The 23475-nt window shown below is 46.5% G+C and overlaps 1 protein-coding gene across 2 annotated transcripts; it reads left to right on the top strand.

The window, feature by feature from the left end:
* The first annotated feature begins 2127 nt into the window (after positions 1-2127).
* On the top strand, positions 2128-22692 carry btaf1 (BTAF1 RNA polymerase II, B-TFIID transcription factor-associated). 2 transcript variants are annotated; one of them, XM_011484034.4, is made up of 38 exons: positions 2128-2550; positions 3153-3276; positions 3418-3532; positions 4215-4358; positions 4782-4981; positions 5903-6036; positions 6176-6305; positions 6388-6456; positions 6545-6634; positions 6708-6803; positions 6932-7108; positions 7251-7391; positions 7469-7593; positions 10713-10833; positions 10922-11026; positions 11117-11266; positions 12723-12865; positions 12953-13127; positions 13210-13413; positions 13500-13920; positions 14071-14252; positions 14337-14478; positions 14562-14671; positions 14792-14993; positions 15260-15408; positions 15479-15631; positions 15779-15900; positions 16601-16768; positions 16853-16930; positions 17001-17130; positions 17203-17344; positions 17472-17602; positions 17724-17849; positions 20261-20413; positions 20481-20692; positions 20779-20938; positions 21269-21439; positions 21944-22692. In XM_011484034.4, exons 1-38 carry the CDS (start codon positions 2537-2539, stop codon positions 22091-22093), a joined length of 5559 nt encoding a protein of 1852 aa, XP_011482336.1. In that variant the 5' UTR covers positions 2128-2536; the 3' UTR covers positions 22094-22692. The 2 variants fall into 2 exon arrangements, with proteins under 2 accessions (XP_011482336.1, XP_011482334.1); XM_011484032.4 differs by having other exon boundaries at positions 2134-2550; positions 14337-14490.
* Positions 22693-23475: the final 783 nt, after the last annotated feature.

The raw sequence follows: 23475 nt of genomic DNA on the forward strand, positions 1-23475 counted from the left end.
TGTGTGTTTGACGTTTTGAGGCTTTGCCGTCCTCTAAAGTCAGCACGTGTGGCACTCTAAACGGCTATGATCTGAACGGTCTTACATAACAGAGTTTCATAACCAAACTCTAAAAACAGACAGGATCTTCATAATTTGATCAAATCGTTTTTTATCCTGGATGTGCTGCAGCTCTGTGCAGTGAAAGGACACACCAGACAGACGCTGTATGAGATAACAATAGGTTCTGGGATAACAGTACTAAAGTTCTCATCCACACTGTATGCATGCAGAACCGAACACGCCAGTCCGTTTATCATCAAATCCAGACTGTTGTGTTTAGCTGATGTCAGATTTGTCATTTTAGTCTCTCTGAACTGAAATAATTTGACTAAGGGTGTAAAGATTAATCGATTAAGCGATTTCTATTCCTCTGATTCAACCAGATCGATCTCTCTGAGGCAAGTTATCAAATCAAATTGACCTATACAACTAAAAATTGTTTCAAAATATAAAATAAATCGATTCTAATCTATACTGGAAAATACCATCTGGATGGAGACATGACATGACAGGTTTATAATACTATATCATAAAAAAAAATGACCAAGTGCATCAGTGGACAACACAAATGTGATGTCATCAAACACGGATCAGTCCATTTATTTCACTTATAAACGTATAAACCTCTCTTTTTTTACCTTCTTTTCCGGTCCAACAAAAGACTGTTACAGATATGAGTAAGAAGTAAAGTTTAGCCTAAATTACAAAATGGGTTTATTCCAATACACTCCTTGGGTGTCAGAAGATTCATAACCCCTATTGCAACAGTAGAATATGTCCAACACAAGAGGCTTTCAGCTCTCATCTGTCTGATCAGCTGTTGGACAGGACAAGTTAGAAAGAAAAAAAACCCCACACGGATCAGTCCATCATTCCAGTCCAATGTGTGGACAGACTTCTAATAAAGTCATGTGACCATCCAGTGTCTAGAATGTTCTAAGAATGTTCCCTTTGGATTCTTTGGATGTGGAAAAACAACAGTGGTGAACTTTAGGAAACTAACATGTGAATGGATTTGACATTCATTCTAGTTTACTTGTTGGTTTGGACACAGATTTCATTTCCATTTGATGATCTGGAAGAAATCCAAGAATCTGGAAAACTTCACTGTTCAGTAGCAGGAATTTCTGTCTGAGTCTCACTGCTGGAAGTTTGGATCAAGATGATCTGGATCCACTTTAGGTCAGAGAATCGGATCAGTTGAACCAGATCGATCAGAGTGAGCCACTGCCTACTTTGAATCATATCATCAACCAGAAATTAAGATAAATAGAATAGTTGTTAAAGCCCTAGTTTTAAAACAGAGTAAGTTGCTACAAGCATGCAAAAGCTGAAGTAATTTTCACATCTTTTTTTGTTTTGAAATTTCTTTCTAATGTCTCTCTGAAGTACTATGAATGTTTTATTTAATGAATTGTATCGCAGTACCGTTAATTTATTATTATTTTATTATTTTTAGTAGTAGTGGCTTCTCATTCATCTAGGTGGTGTTGTTTTAAAGTTGAGTCACATCAACTGGACTTAAAACCTTCTTAATAGTATTAGTATTATCAATATAACCGAACATTAAAGATTTATTAGTTTATGTATGTATTTGTTTATCATCAAGGTTACAAGTGGTTTGGGGAAAACGTTTTCCTTTTTGACATCAGAAACGTGATGCCAAACAGGACCATCCTGAATCTAATGCTACTCTTTTGTTGACCGGGGTCAGCTAGGATTTAGGAACTACTTCCTTTCAGAACCGCGTATGCAGATGCTGTTAAATTGACTTTTTGATGAAAGGTGTCCCTGTAAAATAAAAAGTAAACGTTTTTCACAAACACATTCAGTTGATGTTGTTTATGAACCATAAATCCCTACACATGTGCTAAAGTTGGTTTTAAAACGTTATCCATATGTTCTTGCTCGCATGTAAAGTTTTTGAAAATGCAACAAAAAGGAAAAGAAAATCAAATTGAACATGAAATGTAAAGCGGAAAGGGGATTCCTCGTTGTGTCGTTTCCTCTTTAAAACACGCGTTTTGATTGGTCCTTCAAATTGCTGTCAGCCAATCAACAACCACCTGCTGTGGAGGAAGGAATAAATGCAAGATGGCTCCTCATATAAAAACAGTCTTGTGGCTCGCCCTCTACGTGCAACAAAAATCGGCTTTAATTCTTATTAGGTTAAAATATTTATCCGCAAGGACTTCTGAAGGGTAGACTAAGCTGTATTTTAATGGTTTCTGGCGACATTTGCTGGTTTAACAGCGCAGAGGACGAACAGGGAGAACTTTGAAGACATGAACCGGCTGTGAGCTGCCGTCTTCCCTCGCCGGAGTTCGGATTGTCTCGACCACACTGTCCGGCCGGGCCTCGGCTAGCTAGCTGTAGCTGCTAACTAGTTGATCCCTCCGTGGCGTCTTTACCTCACAGCGGAGCTTTTGAGCCGCATAGGAGGAAACATTCAAGGCACCAACTGAATGCTGGACGTGAGACGGACAGAGTGACCATGGCCGTGTCGAGGTGAGATGAGCCACCACCGAGCTTCCTGAAGGCTTAGCTCATCCGCTAGCTTACTGTGGTGGTGGTGGTGGTGGGCAGTTCATGCTGAGGACTCTTAACATTGAATGCTGGGAAACAAGCTCCAGTGGAGACGGTAGAAACCGAGTTTACGGCAAAAGTGAAGTGTTCATTTATGGTAGGATGATCATCTTGAGCTTTAGGACTCGTGTTCCGTCTACCTGGTCCTGAAACATCCTCTGGTCAGGGAAGCAGTCTACCAGCTGCTAATGTGGTTAACCCATGGTAGTATTGTTGGTAAAGCCCCATGAGTTCAGTGCAAACCGAACTAAACACACTATTTTCATGCTCTTATTAAATGTGCTTAGGGGTCATAGTTCAGTGCCGTTGCTGTCGTCGTCTTGCATCCCATCATGCCTTGGCCAGGCATCCCTCAGCATCCTCCTCACAGGCCGGTAAAGGCAGGGCTGCATGAGCCTCTGGGATTAAAAACATTCAAATGACAGACACTCGGCATCAAAACTGGGAATGTTTGAATGAATCCGGATACTTTTTTAGATACTTTTTAAACCCGTGTTGCTCGTCTCCTCCTCCTCCTCCTGCAGACTTGACCGTTTGTTCATCCTGCTCGACACCGGAACAACACCAGTGACCAGGAAAGCAGCAGCCCAGCAACTAGGAGAAGTAGTCAAACTCCACCCACACGAACTCCATAACCTTCTGGCAAAGGTGAATAAATGCCACGCACCAAGTGTTCCTGTCACGAGTTCATCAGAATCTCTCTGGCCGACAATAAAATTAGGATTTCATGTATGTAAATGTGTCCTCCTCTTCCTGTTTTTAACTGAAACTAAATGTGATCCATGTTAGGTCTTAACGTATCTAAGGAGTCCCAACTGGGACACTCGAATCGCTGCAGGCCAGGCTGTGGAGGCCATCGTGAAAAACATTCCTGAGTGGAATCCAAGTCCAAAGCCAAAGGAAGGTATTTCACTTGAAATAAAACTATTCCGTTTATTGAAACACAGCTGCTGGGGAATATGAAAGATCATAAAATACCTTTTCTTTGTGTTTATTTGATCTTTATTCAGGACACTTTCACAAGAATGACTGTACTGCCATTTTGCAGCAACTTTGGCCAATTTCTCTGATTTTTGGGAAAAGTTCCACCCCTTAAACTGTCTCTACCAATCAATCATTGTTGGAGTTTAATCCCACACGTCATCTATCAGATGTGCTTAACGTCTGTACTTCTTTGTGCCGACATGGCTCATTTTGGTTCAAAAGTTCTGCTTCCCCCTAAAGTCTTGAATTGAAAATAATGATTAAAAAAGTATCGCAACTTCAGGTTTCTTGTGTCGCAAGTGCTGCAAAACATGCCTGGTAGATCCTGGAGGGACTGCTGCGGCATCACTAATGCAGATTTCCTTTTTTCTTTTGGGATGCTGGTGTGCCTTGTGATTGTTGTCAAGAAGAAAGTGCAACTTTGCCCAAAAGAGGTTGACAAAACACAGCTTTAAACTATGTTCCAGCATTTAAAGCTAGTCAACTGTGGGTTTGAACTCTCATGTTCTACATTTACAGTTGCATCCAAGTAAAGAATTATGGGGTGATTTTAATGTGTGTAGAAAACAGAAAGTTTGTTCTGAATGAATTGTTTCTTCCAGAGTCCTGTGAGGACCTGTCTCCAGAGGATTCGTCATCAGACCGCCTCAGCTTCTACCACTTTGACATCTCGCGCTTGCTGAAACATGGAGCGTCCCTGCTGGGATCTGCAGGGGCCGAGTTTGAGCTGCAAGAGGATAAAACTGGTTAGTTCTGACTTTTAGAATCACCTCTTCCACTTGAGAATGTTGCAGACGCAGTGTGTGGTAGCTTCAATTGGGATGAAAAAAGTAAAGCTCTCGTTTAAGTTCACATTTTTTGTGGTGTGAAATGAGTAAATGGATAATCGTGCCCAAAAGAAGAGGCACACTATTGACTGTATTTACATATATTACCCGTTTAATTGTTGATTAAGTGGAACTGTTTTTTTTCTTTATCTGAGCTCCGTTTTTGTTGCATTTCATAAAGTTTTTTGAAGTGACGAGCTCCGAATCATCTAAATTCTGTTTTCAGTAGAAGCCTTTGAATTTTCCTCCCACCTCTTGCAGAGTAGTTCATCATTTCTTCAGCTAATTGTGTTTTGTGAAGCATCTAATGGAGTCTCCTGTCCCGCTGGCTCTCATTTTCAGGGGAAATGGACCCTAAGGAACGCCTGGCCCGACAAAGGAAGCTTCTGCAGAAGAAGCTGGGCCTGGACATGGGGGCTGCTATTGGAATGGACACAGAGGAGCTCTTTAATGACGAGGACCTGGATGACACCTGTCAGTCAAGTGTCGTCAAAGCTCACGGAGTGAAGGTCACCGCTGGCTGCAGTTCTCATAACCATCTGGTGGGTTTCCTTTGAGCAGTTCGCACAAAACCTTCAGTTCTCAGCAGCATCAGTTTAGACAAGAGGAAAAACCCGACTTTGTGCTGCCTTCTTAGTGAAAAGAGCTTCGTTTGACAGAAATGATGGCTGTGTCTTCAAGCGGGGGTCTCTGGGTTGCAGCCCGCTACAGTCCGTGGGATAGTTGGCTCCAGGCCGCAGAGAAAAAAAAACCCCAAGTTTTTCTGTTTTATTAATAATCTAATTTTGAAGGAAGTTTTATTTTGGAAATCTTCTGGATTCTGCACCACATCCTAGTCATTCTTGACGTGTGTTCAGGTCACTCTGTCAAGTGTCAAAAACACATCTGCTACTTTCTTAAAGCAGCAAAGTTGACAAAAAAAACAAAGTTTTTGGAAAGTTTCTTTGTGCAGAGAAGAGCCAGAGATGAAAAAGAAGAACATCTGACTTCAAAAAAATAAATCTGCATTTAACAGACAAAAACCAGAAGTCTTTACTCCAATCATGGGTTTATTACAACAATTGTTCCCACAGACCATAATAATGCAGAATAACTGACTGAACTTTCTAATGTTACGAGGAAGCTGCTGATAAAGTTGTTCAAACGGTGGATTCATGTTCATTATTATAGTTGGAGAATACCAGTTTCAGTGACTTTCCTAGCCTTTTAGCTTCCACATTGACAATTATGGGTCAAGTCAAAATCTAATGGTTCCTATAGGAAGTCTAGTGAACAAATGAAGGCGTGGGGGACCTTTCCGTAGATCATTGCACAGCAGCAGTGGTTGATGACCACCTCTTTACATCCGTGTGGTTAAAATTCAAAATGATTTTAGCTGTTTCCATTCTTGGAGCTAAAACCATGCAGACCTTAGCCGTCCCTGTCACCAGCTCGTCTTTGGAAATGTGTCTTTACGTTTTCAGACCATTCAAGCTGCAGAGTTGATCGACTCTGAGTTCAGGACGGGCATGAGCAGTCGTCAAAAGAACAAAGCAAAGAGGATGGCCAAACTGGTGGCAAAGCAGAGGTCCAGAGATGTGGATCCCAATGAAAAGAGGTTGGCTTGTTCATGCATGCGTCTTTGTTTGTGTCCCTTTCTTTGTTTGTTGAGGGAAACGCAGTTTGAATATTAAAAGATAATGCATGGAAACACCAGGATATGAAACGGGAATGACGAGATTCTCTTTAACTTTCAGCAATGACAGTTTTGAGGGAGAACCTGAAGAGAAACGAAGGAAAACCACAAACGTGGTCATTGATCAACCGGCAGCGCAGCCAAAAGTCTTGATTGACAACGTTCCAGACACCTCCAGTGTTCTGGAGGAGGTAAAGACAAAGACGTGTCAACAATTGGCGCCTTCCACCATGATGTGTGTGTTTGATTCCTGTTTTGCTGCTTCATCTTCAGTCAAGCGAGTGGCCTCTGGAGAGCTTTTGTGAGGAGCTATGCAACGATCTGTTCAACCCGTCATGGGAGGTACAAATCAACTCTTTGGGTCTTTACGGCTCTATCAGAACATCAGTGGCTAAGTGGGTCGGGTCTCTTTGTGTCGTTCTGGAACCAGGTTCGTCACGGCGCTGGCACAGGCCTCAGAGAAATCCTGAAGTGTCACGGTGCTGCTGGTGGAAAGCTGGTGGGAAGCACTGCACAACAGGTATTTCTGACTCTGCCGCTCTTTAGGCAGCAGTAAGTTGTTGGGACTTCATGGGGACCACGTTTGGCTGCAGATGTCTCGGCAGCATCAGGAGTGGATCGAGGATCTGGTCATTCGGCTGCTGTGCGTCTTCGCTTTGGACCGCTTTGGAGACTTTGTCTCTGACGAGGTGAGAGGAGCTTTGCTCAGAAATGACGGCTGAGGCGTGAAAACCGCCGAGTCCTATAGTGTTCATGGCAGCCGGTAGATTTGGTGCGTCAGCGGTCTGTAGACTGGCCTTGTCCGTGCTCCTGGCAGGTGGTGGCTCCTGTCAGGGAGACGTGCGCTCAGACCCTTGGTGTCGCTCTCCGCCACATGAACGAAAGCGGCGTTTTCATGACGGTGAATGTCCTGCTTAAGCTGCTGAGGGAGGATCAGTGGGAGGTCCGTCACGGGGGCCTTTTAGGCATCAAGTACGCCTTGGCTGTTCGTCAGGTACCTTCAAACACAAAACGTCTTTTCTCTGCCGTGTGTTCAGAACCTGCTGGTACTGATTTGTGTGTTTTAATGAAATGAAACGAACAATGGAAGCGTTCTTCTGGTTCGATCTCCATCCGTTCTCCTTTTCACTTAAAAGGACTTGATGGGCGTCCTGCTGCCGCGGGTGCTCCCCGCCATCACTGAGGGTCTCCAGGACTTGGATGACGATGTGAGGGCTGTGGCGGCGGCTGCGCTCATCCCGGTGGTGGACGGCCTGGTTCAGCTCCAGACCAATGAGGTTCAGATCTCATCATCATCATCCTGCCGAGTCTGTTGTTGTTTTTAGAGTTCTTAATGAATGAAGTGGCCTTTCAGGTACCCTCCATAGTAAACACCCTATGGGATGCTCTTCTGGACCTGGATGACCTCACTGCTTCCACCAACAGCATCATGACATTGCTGTCCTCGCTGCTCACCTACCCACAAGTGCGACTGTGCAGGTCAGAGTCTGTGACGCAGAATTTAAATTCACTTATTAGCTTCATGTTTACTTTATTCACTCCACCATCATCCACACAAGTAACATTAAAAAGTAAAGGAGTATTTTTTTGTCTAACAGTTTCTGTAGTTACAGCTTAACAAACTCATTCTTTTTTGATTAGCAAAATAAAACAGCATAATGAACCATTTGCATTTAACAATAACTAAAATAAGTCTAAACAGAAATGCTTTTTCATTTTCACAATGTAACTGCATCAAATGACTCAAAAATTAGATCAAAATTCAATCCTCATTAAATTATTTTCCATTTTCTTCTTCAACATCACTCATTCTGTGACATCATTGAAGCCATAGTGCAAAGAGGGGATTGCATTTAGGTTTTCACATCCACCGCTCAAAAACGGTTTCATAATTCATGTCCAGTCAGCATTTCCAGGAGGCGGCGGGGCGATGACATCAGCGCTCTTCGTCTCTGAGCAGAGCAGCCGGACTCGTAGCTTCGTGGTTTTTGGGCAGGGTGAGATGCTTTGCTTCGGTGTGCGCTCTGGAGGAGGCATCGGCTCACGCCGCTCTGCGGCTGCTGGACTCAGGTGAACCGGGTCTCCCGGTAGAACCGGGTCTCCGAGCAGAGGAGCGGCTTTAAGACGGTGTGTGAGCTAACGGAGGCGGCTTTGAATGCAGAAGGGTCGTACAGACCTGACAATCCGTGTAAACAATCGCATGGATTTGTGTTTCCAGTGGTGTCCCGACAAAATAAAGGCTGATGTTATTCCGACATATTTACCTGCAGCCAAGATGCAGACTGCAGCATTGACCGCATGGATTTTATGTTCATCAAAGGCTAAATGTTGTTGTTAACACGTTTTAGCCTAATCCTAACCCTTCTTCTGGGTCTGTTGGGCAAAGAATAAAGCACTAACCACACTGATTTAAAAAAAATTATTAGGAAACAGGCTCTTTATAATCATCATAACAATAGAAGATCATCATCTGCTGATTCCTGCTGGTTTTGCTGTTCGTCTGCAACCCCATCAACAGCTCTAGTACAGATTTTATGCTGAACTTTTGCTGTTTGCCGGTAGAGCTAACAATGCAGAAGAAGAGCGCTGATGTCATCGCCCCGCCTCCTCCTGGAAATGCTGACTGGACATGAATTATGAGACCGTTATTGAGCGGTGGATGTGAAAACCTAAATGCAATCCCCTCTTTGCACTATGGCTTCAATGATGTCACAGAATGAGTGATGTTGAAGAAGAAAATGTCTGTTATTGACTTTTGTTTATAATAATGAGACAGATGCTTCCAAACTTTGATGGCACTCATTCCCAGAGACTTTTTTTTACAGAGACAGACTTTGTGGGTTTCAGTGCGTCAGCCAGTGAACAGGGATTATGGGTGGAGCGTGTTCAGCACTGCCTCTTGTTGAAAGATTGCCTAATGAGGCATCATCATCTTAAGCGCCGTGTCCCTGCCTGGAAGCCCAAAGTTCAGAACCACCTTCCTGGATTTCAGTTTGCACACAGTTCTATCTGTTTCATGGATTGTGTGCACAGTTGCACCTCTAAAGCCTGATGCCAAGGTGCTGGCTTTAGAGAAGACGTCTGGCCGACTCTTCCTTGCAGCCCAGAGAAGTTGTCTTATCTTGGACCTGAGTAGATCCTATAGATGCGTCTAGCTGTACAGCATCCAGATGTATGGGCTGCAGGGGCTGGATGTAGTTTTCCTGGTGTAGTTGTATTTTGTTTTGAGGAGACACAAAAACTATTCCCACATAAACAAAAGCCCCTCATGTCCAACGTGAAAAGCTGATCTTAGTTCAGGTATTACTGTTGCATACCCCCATATCACATCAAGCCAGTAGAAGACAGCAGGAACAGTCTTTGAGGCTCTTTCTGCATAATCTCCCTCCCCCTGTTGGACACCTGAAGTGATGCATCAGCCAAAGTGTAGACACACTTTTAGGAGGATTCTTTAGACCACTTTTCCATCTCCAAATCTGAAGGGTCACACTGCTTTCTCCACCTCCATTTGGATCTAGCTGACTGGGTGCAACCATTCTTGTCCACACACTGGCCGTGTGGATGTGGTGTCAATTATTGCAGAGCCAAAACACTCTGTCATAAAGATGGTTGACTCTTTAGTGTGCAGCGTAACGTGGCGCTCCTCTCCATCATTTGCTTTAGTTGTACCTGCTCACCCTTGTGTGGACAATCCTTGGCCCAGAGGAATGTGCTTTGACAAATGTCACATGTTGATCTATCCAGAGGATTAGTGCCGGGCCAGTTCTACTTATCGTTATGGCAACATGATTTGCTTAACTGTCTTCTCCGTTCAGTTATATAGGCAGCTTCCTGGTTGAGGCAGACGTTTTCCCTCCAAAAATCCTCTTCCATGCAGACTCCATGGCGGCAAATGTCAAGTATGGACGCGCTGTGCTAATTGTCAATCTTTTACGTCCAAACAAGTCGTGTCCAGTAGGTTAAATGCTAATACTGCATGCGGTGGTTCCCTCTTGTATTTACATATTCGGGCAAACCGCTGTTCAATATCAGTCTGTCATGAACGCGTTGCTGTCTCTCATCATCCACACTTGAGTACGCCTCGGAGGTCCGGTCTTTTTCTTCTTTGAGATACCGATCATGTACTGTAGCTTCAGGAGTGACGGGTCCTTGAGTAAATCCTCCACTGATGGTTCCATCGCCTCCACTCTCGCTCGCCCAGAAAGCGCCCAATGCGCTTGCTGCTGCTTTTCCAGGTCTGTAACGACTGCATGTACAGTTTTCCTTCGTCAAAAGTTGGTGGGACTCTGTAGTTGCTGACCATCCTCTGCTACTAATGTCAAACTAAATTCAAATTCACTTTTTAGCTTCACATTTACTTCAACACATCACAGCCATCCCCCCTGCCCTTTCACAATAAGAGCGCATATGTGCAATAACCATAAAACAAGCCAAATGTTTTTGTGATGCAACAGTTCCTGTATTTATAGCTCAACAGGCTGAACTATATGTGGAAGAAGTGTTGCTGCACGTGACTCTTGTAAAAGCTTTATTAAAGGAAAAATACAGTTGAGAGATTGCCTGCTGTCAGCATCTTAATGTTTTTATCCCCACATCAGCATGCAGCAGTCGCTCACTGTCTTGGTTCCTCGAGTCTGGCCGTTCTTAAGGCACACGATATCATCGGTGAGACGGGCAGCGCTGGAAACTCTCTACACGCTGCTGTCAACGGCTGACCAGGTTTGCATGCCTTAAATATGCTCCCATCTCCTCAATATTGGTAGCATTTCATCAGTAAGTGGATCAAACCTCACGCTTGTGTTTTCAGAGTTGTGCAGTCTGGATAAATCCCATAATACAAGATATGCTGCGGCACATTTTTCAGTCCTGTATTCTGGAGAGCCACGAGGAAATCCTTGAACTTATTCAGAAGGTTATTTGACCTCTTTTTTTTGTCTGCAGAGTAACAAACGCATAGGATGAAGCGTTTGTGTTGGTGGTTCATGCTCCGCTCTGTGTACAGGTGTGGATGGAGCTGCTCTTTCAGGCCCCCCAGCAGTATGTGGTGGCAGCCAGCTGTCCGTGGATGGGGGCCTGGCTCTGCCTCATGATGCAGGCCTCTCACATTCCTATTGACCAGAACATGCTGCTGGAGGTGAAGGCTCGCTCCAAGGTATGACCAGAAATCTCTGGAAGTCGGGTCTTGTTTGTTAAAATCCCACTCGGATCATCTTTGGATCCATTTCCAAAGAGTCCACCGTAGGTCTTTTCATTATGATTTGACAGTTTTTAGCCAAAATGTTGTTTTCCAGGATGTAGTTTCTGCAGAGCAGCAGGAGTTCATTATATTCACCTTTGAGTTGTGAACTGAGGACTGTTGGCACGGGGCACAGGGCTCCAGACTAACTTTTTTCACTAGGAGCACTGTGGCCCCCAACTGAAAATTTTAGGGGCACAACCAGAAAATTTAGGGGCGCATACCGTAAATCAACATGCTAACCAGATCTACTAATTTCCACTGTATTACGAATAAATACTTTAATAATAGACGCAGAAATTACAATGTGCTGTTTCAAATGCAGTGTCACATTTTATTCTGCACTTTTGAAGATGCAGCAACAAGGTTAACAACAGCACCATCGCTGTCATGACAGTACAAATAAGTAAACAAAATACCATACATTTAGAATTAAAAAAAAGTTTTTAGTAACGAAGTGATTACCGTAGGAACCTTTCGGTCATTTCACAGTTACAAACAAAACTTAAATGTATTTAAACATTAGGGGATGGAAATACATGTTGGCGACACCAAATGATGCACAATAATTTGAGATCACCCAGATGGACACAACACTGCACAGATCACCTGGTGTGAGACGCATATTTTTGTTTTTGCTCTAACATCACCTGTCAATCAAAACAAAAATATCACGAGAAAGGGGCGGAAGCAAGACACCAACCTGAGCGAATGCAGCTGGAAATTTAGTATTGAACTGACTGAAAGCTGCCCTACAGACTACAAAACAATGCATTATGGGACATGTGTCCTGATGGGTTTTTGTAGTTCACTGATCAATTAAAATAGTTTAAAATACCAACTGATTAAAAAAGGTTACATCCATTACAAAACATTAAAATAATTATTAAAGATGTAAAGTCACAGATCATACTAAAGGGGAGAGGCATATTTAAACTAAATTGAATGTTAAGGACAACTCCTAATTCCTGTTCTCCTTCAGTCTCGCTGCAGCTTCGCCTTCATGCAAAATGCAACCAAATGGTCGCAGTCTGGAGCCCTGGGGCAACCCGCCCCTCTTCCCGTTGCTAAAAACTCTCCCCCACTAGCTTTCAGCCCCTCTCACTGCCAACCTAACATTAACTGGTGCAACATAAATGGCGAGTAATATTGGAGCTATTGAATGAAGATCTATTTAGAAATGAAATTATAAGCCTCATTTTCTTTACACTTGTCCTCTATCATGAGTAAATGCCAGAATCACATGTTGGAAAAAAAGGGTTTGCATCTGAGTGGGTCTTGAACAATAGCTGCTAATGATGATGGCGGCTAGGATTTGCATTTAAAAGACAGCGTGACCTTCAGCGTTTGCTGGAAATGTGACCCGCTGCAGGACAAAGCTGGTGCAAAAGCTCGTCTGGGTAACAGTCAGGCGAAGGAAACTGTTCAGGAGTACATAGCTGGAGCTGAGACGGTGGCCGATGACCCGCTGACCAGGGACTACGTGGTCGTCCGAGCCCGACTCATGTCGGCCAAGTACGTTTTCAGGCGCATTTTTCTGAAAAGACTGTCCGGCTTCTCTTTAAAGTGGTCAGACGTTGAAGCTACTGTTCTGTGATCCAGGTTGCTTGGCGCCCTGTGTAAGTGCATCTGTGACCCTCAGCTGAACGCTGCAACTCAGGAGATCCGGCCTGCTGAGTCTCTGGCCCAGCTGCTGCTGTTCCACCTAAACTCCAAGTCTGCTCTGCAGCGCATCGCTGTGGCGCTGGTGCTGTGCGAGTGGGCCGCACTGCAGAAGGTACAGCTCGGACACGGATGTCGTCAAGATGAATGGAAACGTACATCTTTGGTGAAGCATTTCTCTGCTTGGATCCTTCTAGGACTGTCAGGTGGTGTCCTCCATGGTGCAGCCTCGCCTTCTGGCCATTCTGGCTGAGCAGTTGTACTACGACGAGATTGCAATCCCTTTCACGCGGATGCAGAACGAGTGCAAGCAGCTGATCACTCTGCTGGCTGATGCCAACATAGACCTTCAGGATCGCTTCAGCTGTAGTGTTTTCACCATCGACCAGGCCAACGAGCTGGTAAAGGCTTGTGGAACAACATTACACACAGTCAAGGATCCGATAATGGAGGGAAAAAAATCACATCCGTCAATGTCGTTTCCTAGGTAACCACCATATTTACCGAATCAACCGTGGGGCTGAATCTGAAGACCAAACTGTGGCCGGCGCTGAACAGCAAACGGCAGCAAGCTCAGTCTACAGTGATGGAGACCAGCTCAGAATGGCAGCAGCTGCACCTGCGTGTCCACATGTTCACCGCCTGCGCAGTCATCAACCTGCAGGTCCTCCCCGACAAACTCAACCCCCTGATCAGACCTCTGATGGAGGCCATGAAGAAGGAGGAGAACACTTTGATCCAGAGCTATGCCGCTTCCTTCATAGCAAAGCTTCTCCAGCAGTGTGCTGGACGCACGCCGTGCCCCAACCCCAAGATCATCAAGAACCTCTGTTCCTCTGCCTGCGTGGACTCTGCAGTCACCCCCTCATCAGCCTGTCCTGTTCCGTCTGCACCAGACGATGCCAAAAGTACGAATACTTCTACGCACAAGTTTGGTTCCAGCAAACGCATGATGTAGTGTTTTGGTCATCCCAGTTAAAAACTGCAGATGTTGAGGCTCGTTGACTTTAGTCATCATTTATAACGTAGTGTTATTAAAATGTCTTTGTGTTTTTAAGTGGGTGCTTTAGAAAAGGATGGTATGCATCACATGGTCAACAAAACGCGAGGCATCATCACCCTCTACCGTCACCAAAGGGCTGCTTTTGCCGTCACCAGTAAAAGGGGCCCCGCCCCTAAAGCCCCCAAAACCCAGTCGGAGCTTCCTCCCGGCAGCTCCGTTGGAACAGACGGTGATGAGGTACAGGAAGCTGCCGTGGTCCACGTTTCCACCTTTGAAGCCATGGAAATAATCTGCTGCTGTTGTTGTTTTTCCCTCCTGAAGAACAAAAGGCCGTTTCTCATCCAGAGACGAGGGGCGGAGTTCTGTCTGACCACTATTGCCAGGCACTTTGGAGGTGACCTGGTGAAGAGTCTGCCGTACCTCTGGGAGAGCACGGTGGGACCCCTAAGGACCGTGTTACAGGGTCAGTGCATCGGTACGACGGTTTTATCTGCGGAGGTTTTTATCTGTGGAGGGTTTTATCTGTGGTTCTCTTGTGGTGTTCAGACAGACAAGCTCAGCTGGAGAAAGGAGATGCTGCTGCTCAGGAGTTGGTCAACTCTCTGCAGGTGTTGGAGCTGATGGCTGCAGCCATGGCTCCTGACCTCCGACCTTTGGTGAGGACGCAGCATGGCTGCCTCACAGATCCTGACCATCATGTTAAATTCCATCATAGGTTGACTGTAGTCACTTTTAGATGAAATGAGGTGAACCTGTTTCATGTTTGTCCCCGTTAGTTACTGCAGCACCTCCCTCATCTGTTCAACTGCCTCCAGCACCTCTACACGGCAGTGCGACACATGGCGGCGCGCTGTGTGGGCGTGCTCGGTAAGATTGCCACTCTGGAGGTCATGAACAGTTTTCTGGAGTGCGTTCTGCCGTGGTTAGCCGCCATCGATGACATCACCAAACAGGAAGGCGCCATCGAAGCTTTAGCCTGTATCCTTTCCTCTGTTTCCACTGCTTACTTTAAAAAACGTAATCAAGGCTGTGATCGGCATGGTACGGCTACCCCCCACCCCACTGACTGAGCTGCTGCTACATGCCCTTCACTGCCCCATCTGGCCCTGCCACCCTGGTCACAGCTGCACATTTTCTCTCCAAGGTGACATAATAGAGACTGTGAAACATCCTGGACCGTTGAGACAGAATATGGGGGCTGTTGGGTCTTCTGCGTGTTACTGTCCTTGACGGCGCTTTTGCAGGTGTCATGGAGCAGCTGGAGGTGGACATCATTCCCTACATTGTTCTGCTGGTGGTTCCAGTTTTGGGGAGGATGAGTGACCCCAGTGACAGCATTCGCTTCATGGCCACACAGTGTTTTGCTACACTCATCCGCCTTCTGCCACTGGAGGTAGGGGGGTCTTCTCAGGGGTTTGCCGTGATGTCTTCTTTACTGTTTTCACGTGTCTGTTGTCTTTCAGGCTGGTATTCCAGACCCTCCAGCAATGTCTGCTGACCTGATTCGCCAGAAAGCCAGGGAGCGCTACTTCCTGGAACAGCTGCTGGATGGTAGAAAGCTGGAAAACTATCACATTCCAGTTCCAATTAAAGCCGAGCTCAGGAAGTACCAGCAGGTGTGTAGGGACGAGACGTTGATGGATTTACCTCATTCGTTTATATGAATGTGTCATTGCTTTTATGAAACAGTGTTGGTGCTGCTGTAGTTTTCCCCGCTGCTCCTTTTCATTGCTCTTTGTCCTGGTTGGCGTCTGGTTTTGCAGGATGGCGTGAACTGGCTGTCATTCCTGAACAAATACAAGCTGCATGGGATCCTGTGTGATGACATGGGTCTTGGTAAGACGCTGCAGTCCATCTGCATTCTAGCAGGAGATCACTACCTCAGGTACTGGGAACAAACAGCTCCGCTTCACCGCAAGCCGCACGGCTTTAATGTCAATCAGGATCAGTTAACTTTACCTCAGAGGAACTGTTTCATACTGAAAACTAGGGGTGTAACGATTCATTTAAAGAATTTGTTTCATGTCATCATTTGCGGTTGACGATCCAATTGATTGTCCATATTGGTTCATGCTGAACGGTCCTATTGGATCCGATTCTCTGATCTAAAGTGGATCCAGATCCTCTTGATCCAAACTTCCAGCAATGATGTTAGTTTCCTAAAGTTCAGTCCACTGTTGTTTTTCCACATCCAAAGAATCCAAAGGGAACATTCTTAGAACATTCTAGACACTGGATGGTCACATGACTTTATTCAAAGTCTGTCCACACATTGGACTGGAATGATGGACTGATCCGTGTTCATGACATCACATGTGTGTTGTACGCTGATGCACTTGGTTGTTTTTATGTTATAGTAAAATAAACTACCATGTCTCAATCCAGATGGTATTTTCCAGTACTAACTATATTTGATTTATTTCATTTAGAAGCGATTTTGAATGGTTTAGTTCGGTTAGTGACTGGCCTCATTCAGATTGATCTGGTTGTTTTTAATAATCGTTACCCCCGTTACTAAAATCAGAAGTTATGTGATGCAGGTCCGTAATGCCGAAAGATCTAAGCTAGTTTTATGGGATGTTCAGGGCACAAGAATATGCCAAGACGAAGGCTGCAGACTGCAGCCCCCTCCCCTCTCTGGTGGTGTGCCCCCCCACACTGACTGGCCATTGGGTGGATGAAGTGGGAAAGTTCTGCACCAAAGAGTACCTCCACCCGCTCCACTACACGGGGCCCCCGAGCGAGCGCATGCGGTGGGTCCCTCCTTCCTCTGCAGCGGCGTGCGCTCAGGCCGTCAGGCTGTGGCAGAGTGTCTGAAGGCTTTCTCTGGTCCTCAGGTTGCAGCATCAGGTGAAAAAGCACAACCTCATCGTCGCCTCCTATGATGTCGTGCGAAATGACATCGACTTTTTTAGGTGAGCACCTCTTCAGATCCGCCTCTACTCTGTCTTGAACCAATTTCCTAAACTCTATGCATCTTTTCAGAAACATTAAATTTAATTACTGTATTCTTGATGAGGGTCACATCATCAAGAACGGCAAAACCAAACTTTCTAAAGCCATCAAGCAGCTGGCTGCTAACTTTCGACTCATCTTATCGGGGACTCCCATCCAGGTGAGCTCTGATGGGGGCGCCTGTGGAGGCGTGGCCTCTTTACGCCCATGTTAAAGCTCTTTTCACCTGCAGAACAATGTCTTGGAGCTGTGGTCGCTGTTCGATTTCCTCATGCCGGGCTTTCTGGGAACGGAGCGGCAGTTTGCCGCTCGCTATGGAAAGCCGATCCTTGCCAGCAGAGATGCCAAAAGCTCTTCACGGGAGCAGGAGGCGGGTATGTGGGCTCTCCCGGTCCAACCACTGAGATAGTCCAGACTCCACAAGGACATGAAGAAAGCAGAAGTTCTTGACCGTGCTCGCTGTGGGATGGCTTAGGAGGATAAAGCAGCCTTCTCTTCCAGGGGTTCTGGCCATGGAGGCTCTTCATCGACAAGTGTTGCCTTTCCTGTTGAGGAGGATGAAGGAAGATGTCCTTCAGGATCTTCCACCAAAAATTATTCAGGACTATTACTGCAACCTGAGTCCCCTACAGGTGTGTTCATCAAACGGGACAAAACGCTCCTTTCTGTGTCTCTCGCCCTCAAAAACTCAAAAGAATATTTGCTGTGTGTCTGTCTAATGAAACAACCTGGTGTTGCTCCTGTTCTTTAAAGGTTCAACTCTATGAAGACTTTGCCAAGTCTAGAGCCAAGGCCAGCGTGGAGGACAGCATCTCCACAGCCTCTGCTGAGGAGGAGGAGGAGAAACCAAAGCTGAAGGCCACCGGACACGTCTTCCAGGTGCTCATGGCTTTACTCTACGGCAGCATCTCACTTGGTCTTTGTAGATTCACTCTTTTTCGGTTGAGTGAAGAGTGATCAGATGTGGTCATGTAACACCAACAGTGTTGTCTAACCACCTGGTCCTAAGGAGGTCCATTTCCGCAGGATTTCCTGATTCGGGTTAGGATCTGAATTTCTGCACAATAAGGCAGTTTCTTCCTTCTGGTTGACTTGGTTCACTTGCATCTCAATTTGGGTCAAGAGTAGCTGCGTTTACATGGAGAAAAGTAATCAGAGTAAACCCCTGATCAGAATAAAATGTGTCATGGTAACACGCCGTTCGGAAAACTCTGCCCCGATCAGATTTGTTCAGATCAAAATTTCTTTCCGATGGAGATAGGTGGGTTATGCCGATTGTTGATCCGATCGTTGTTCATGTAAACAGTTCATTCTGATCATGGGTCACTACTGCTCTGGTTTAGGTCATGCATAGATGGTGTTTCGCTCCAGAGAAGCTTTAGAGTTCAAACAGGACCGACCGGCTGCTCTGCGGACGCCCGGTGCTAAGCGCGGATGCCTCTGTGCTCCGCCCCTCGCCCCACGGGCTAGTCGCCTCCTTCACCTTCTTGAGAAGGAGGGAAGGGAGAGGGGTCTCCTCCCCGGGGGCGCCGAGGAGGAGCGCTTCATGCCCCCCGATGTCTGGACCCTGCGCGGTCCAGGCTCGGCTGCTGATGGACCGAACGAACCGTGCTTACGAGTAGAGCGGCCGGGGAAGGGAGGATGCTTTGTCACGTGTGCGCTATGTGTGGTAGACTTCGGACTGTGATCCGTCCCGCAGCTTTAGGTGAATGAGCTACAGAACTCAGGAGAACCAGATTCCAGATCACACAGAGGCTTAGGGGCGGTGTGTGAGCTTTTCAAAGTAGAAATGTCGCTCAGTCCTTAGAAACCGTTCAAACAATCACGTGGATTTGTGTTTCCAGTGGTGTCCCGACAAAATAAAGGCTGATGTCATTCCCACATATTTACGTGCAGCCAAGATGCAGATTGCTGTATTTCCCACATGGATTTTATGTTCATCCAGGATAAATGTTGTTAGCCTCTCTTAGCCCTGCCTTATTCCAGCTCCGTTCTTCCACAAAAAAAGCACTGACCCCACGGATTAAAAATAAAATGATGAGCGAACAGGCGCTTCATAATAACTATAACAATAACAAAAGCACGTTTAGAAGATCATCTCGGATATTACCACGTGTGTGGCAGCTCAGCTTGTTTACACTGGAACTCATCTCCTCTTCCGGTATTTCAAACACTACTGCGCATGTGCCAATGATTTATTCCACCGAAAGAATGACCCATGTGAACGTTTGTTCTAATCGGAAAAGGTTTTTCTGGGCCCATGTACACGGTTGGATTCTAATCTGATCTTTGAACCGATCAAGATATTTTGCACATGTAACCACGGATACTGTCTGAGGTGGGGGGTGCTTCCCAGAAGGAAGCTAACCATCCGTTTTTCTGCGTGGATGATGATGGAAGGACAGCAGGTTTGGCAGATTTCATCAAGAGATCAGAAAGAAAACGTTTGGGAGAAATGTGACCTGAAATGTGAAAAGCGTTTCAGTCGTGGTCAAACCTGGATTTTCTGGTTTTTGAGGGTCATGGAAATGAGCTCGCTCTGGAACTTCAGTCTGATCATTTAGAACCCCCCCTCTGATAAAAAAAAATGCTGGTTTCGTGTTTTAAACAGGATTGAGGACATATCTATAGACCATTCATCTTTAAATTACATTTCTGAGCATTTCTTTATTCAAATTATTGTAAATGAGGAGCAGATGAAAAACAATGTTATTTGAAAAAGATCTTATTGGTGATTGTAAAAGCGGGGGGGGGGGCTTACTGCTCCATTCTGATCATCCACTGTCAGACAAATGGATCCATGAACGTCTTTGTTTTCCTGGTCTGAGCTGGAATCTGGATCAGAACTGGACAGATGGACAGATCGGATGTTGCTGCCATTTTTGTTGCACCAGTAATGTTAGATTGGGGGGTGTTGGGGGGCTGCAAGCTAGCAGGAGAGGCTGTAAACGGAGGGCTCTCAGCAATGAGGAGGTGAAGGAGGGGTGGGGTTTCTATGTGCCCCCCTCATCTCAGAGGTGAATTTCTGATGAACTCCTGCTGAAACTATGAAAGCGACACAGATTTTAGATTTTGTCTGAAAACGGCGTCGTCGTGATTAAAAGAGATCTGGGAAGACTTTGGACATGCACCAGAAGATGATGCATGTTTCCTTTGAGTTTGACCGGTTGCTGCTGCTGCTCCATTTATCCAAACCCGCATGAATCCACCGTGATGCTGTCAGCAGTAAGCCTGTTCTCGTGTTCTTCTGTTCTGATCCTGCTTTTCTCCTCATGCTGGTTCTCCTCCAGGCGCTTCAGTACCTGCGTAAACTGTGCAACCACCCCAGCCTGGTTCTGACCCCACAGCACCCAGAATACAAACGGGTCACGGATCAGCTGGCAGCTCAGAACTCGGGCCTGCGTGACATTCAGCACGCCCCCAAACTCTCTGCTCTCAAACAGGTGAGGTGGTGTTGCGCTGCGGCGGCGTCTGCTGGCGTGGATGTTCTGACGTGTCTGTGCTCGTCAGCTGCTCCTGGACTGTGGTCTTGGAGACGGTGGAGGATCAGAGACGGGCACTGAAGCGGTGGTGGCCCAACATCGCGTGCTGATCTTCTGCCAGCTGAAGAGCATGCTGGATATCGTTGAGCACGACCTGCTGAAGCCCAAAATGCCCACCGTGACCTACTTGAGGTTGGACGGCAGCGTGCCGGCGGGCCTTCGCCATGCCATCGTCTCCAGGTGTGTCGGCGCTTCCTGCTTCTCAGCCGCGTGGACTGGTGTCTTTGTGTGGGCAGACGCCAGACTCTCTTCTCTGTGCTCCTCAGGTTCAACAACGACCCATCCATTGATGTTCTGCTGTTAACCACTCATGTTGGCGGTCTGGGCTTGAACCTGACTGGTGCAGACACCGTGGTGTTTGTGGAACATGACTGGAACCCCATGAGGGACCTGCAGGCGATGGACCGCGCTCACAGGATAGGACAGGTGCTGCTGCTGGTTTCTTCACTGAAAGCTGTGATTAACTTCTGTTTGGTCAGGACTGCCCTCTACCTGGTGAGGGTGGGGTCTGCACCTGAACCCTGGTGAGGGTGGGGTCTGCACCTGAACCCTGGTGAGGGTGGGGTCTGCACCTGAACCCTGGTGAGGGTGGGGTCTGTACCAGAGTGAGCAGTGACTGTTCTAGCACTTCCTTCCACTTCCTTTTTTTGTTCTCTGAACGCCGTGTGTGAAATTCTCTGAAACGGACCTTCAGGACTGCTTCAGGTCTATTCCATGCAAGACTTTGGTCATCATTTGATTGTCGTCCTTGATCAGAAACGCGTGGTGAACGTGTACCGGCTGATCACCAGAGGTACGCTGGAGGAGAAGATCATGGGGCTGCAGAAGTTCAAAATGAGCATCGCCAACACGGTCATCAACCAGGAGAACACCAGCATGCAGAGCATGGGCACTGACCAGCTGCTCAACCTCTTCACTCTGGACCAGGTGGGGCAGATCTGCAGTTATGGGTGAACGCTCCACCTGAGAGCTCCTTTTTTAAGAAAGTGTTGGTTGAATGCAGTGGCACTGATGATCCATATGATGGAAATGGTCTATGGCGTTTCCTCTTTGCCATAAAGTGAAAGGGCGTAAAGACAGCTGAGCGGCGCCCTCTTAACACGGAGTGTAAATCCAGGTGAAGGCTCAAAGGAAAATTGACCACAGAGGATCACGGCTCAGTTAGGATAGCAGGCGTGCAGTTGTAAAATACGGGGTCCCTTGGTTAGAATTGCGCCTGCGTAGTTGTGAGGTTCCTCACTCAGTTCCTGAATACGCCGCTCAGTTGTCTTTGCGCCCTTTCACTTTATGCCAGAGAGGAAACGCCATGATGTTCCTTTCATTGTCTGAGGAACGGCGTTCCTGCTTTTCCCAAATTAAGTTCTGGTTAGGTTGTGTTCCACCAAGGCGACGTGTGTGATCTTCATCGGAGCGTCCTGTGTCTGATTGTAGGAGGAGAAGGACGGCAAAGGCGAGCAGTCGTCTTCAACCTCAGGGAAGCCCTCCATGAAATCCGTGATCGACGGTCTGGGAGAGCTGTGGGACCAGCAGCAGTACGACACCGAGTACAACCTGGACAGCTTCATGCACTCCCTGCACTAGCAAAGCTGCCTCCCCCTCCCCCCAGCAGGCTTTTGCTGGCCAAGCAGGGCCTGGAGCAGCCCGGACGGTTCCAGGACGGCAGTACCGTAAACACAGCCATGCCCCCCACCCCCCACCCCCACCGTGACTGTAGCTCAGCCTCACATCCTGACGTGTGATCAGCTGCTGATGCACTTTTGTTTCCTGCCCTGAAGCAGACGTTTCATTTGTAGTTCCAGCAGGAGGCGCTTCCTTTAGAGCCTCCTTCCTGCCGTCTTTGCACACCACTCAGTTTTCAGTGGCGTTTCCCACAGATCTGCCCTGCAGGTCTTCAATCTGCACACCGCCAGCACCTGATGGACACACACCTGCTTTTGTTTTAACAAAGGAGACGAGAAGCCATAGGATCTGCCCCCCAGGACTGCTAAGCTAACGGTCCCAGAGCTACACATGGGAGGAGGTTGGGGGAGGGACATAGGAGAATCCCGTTCAGAGACTGATCCAGCTCAGAAGGGTTCCTGAGAGCCGCTGCAAGTATTTTAAGAGGATTGTATATATTTCTGTAATTGCTGCTTTTTGGTTATGATGGTGGAATGGGAATACATTCTGCAAACCTTTCAGAGACCATCTCCTTCCTTTCATCAGTGCTCAGTAGAGGGCGCACTTGTACGCATAAGTGACTATAGTCCTAAGTTACCAAAGATGCATGAGGCAGCAAACAACCTAAAACATTTGGGTTCCTCTCAGAGCTTCAGTACTCGGGTCTTCTTCTACAGGCCCAGTTTGAGGAACATGTTTGAATGTGACCAAAGCTGCTTTCAGGTCAGCCAAGTCCACAACAAGGGCTATTAGTTCTCATGCAGTGAAAATGTTGCCCCCCAAACACTGACCAGTGGTGTATTTTTGGCCTATAAAGATTTCTCATCACAAAAACCAAACCGTTCCAACGTCAGCTACCAAACATTACTGGACCGGCCTGAAACAGAGGCTGCGTCTGACCCCCCCCTCCCCCCCCCCTCCCCATAACCCATATAGTGGGACCATGTAGTGTCCTGGGTTTTAAAAGCATTTCAGACACCACACTCACTAGTTTTTATTTTTAAACGGTGGATATGATGTCATTGATATGATCGTTTTGGGACGATCATGTTGATGGCTTGTTATAAAAATACATTTAAATACATGTTTTGGGGGGGCAAAAAAATGTTTAGACTGAATGTATTGTGGTCTATATTCCCTGATCTAGTGAGCATCCATGCACACTGTTGTTTCTTGCAGAGACTTCTGGGAAATTTGTAGGGCAGTGGATTTTAAAATTTGTGAGAAGTGAAAGAATTCAGACAAAAGCAAAGACTTTAAAAACATCTTCTCTACCCACAATCCTTTGCAGCACCTAAGAGCCC

Source organism: Oryzias latipes, chromosome 15 (assembly GCF_053564925.1).
Source record: "Oryzias latipes strain Hd-rR chromosome 15, Olatipes_Hd-rR_3.1".
NCBI lineage: Eukaryota > Metazoa > Chordata > Actinopteri > Beloniformes > Adrianichthyidae > Oryzias > Oryzias latipes.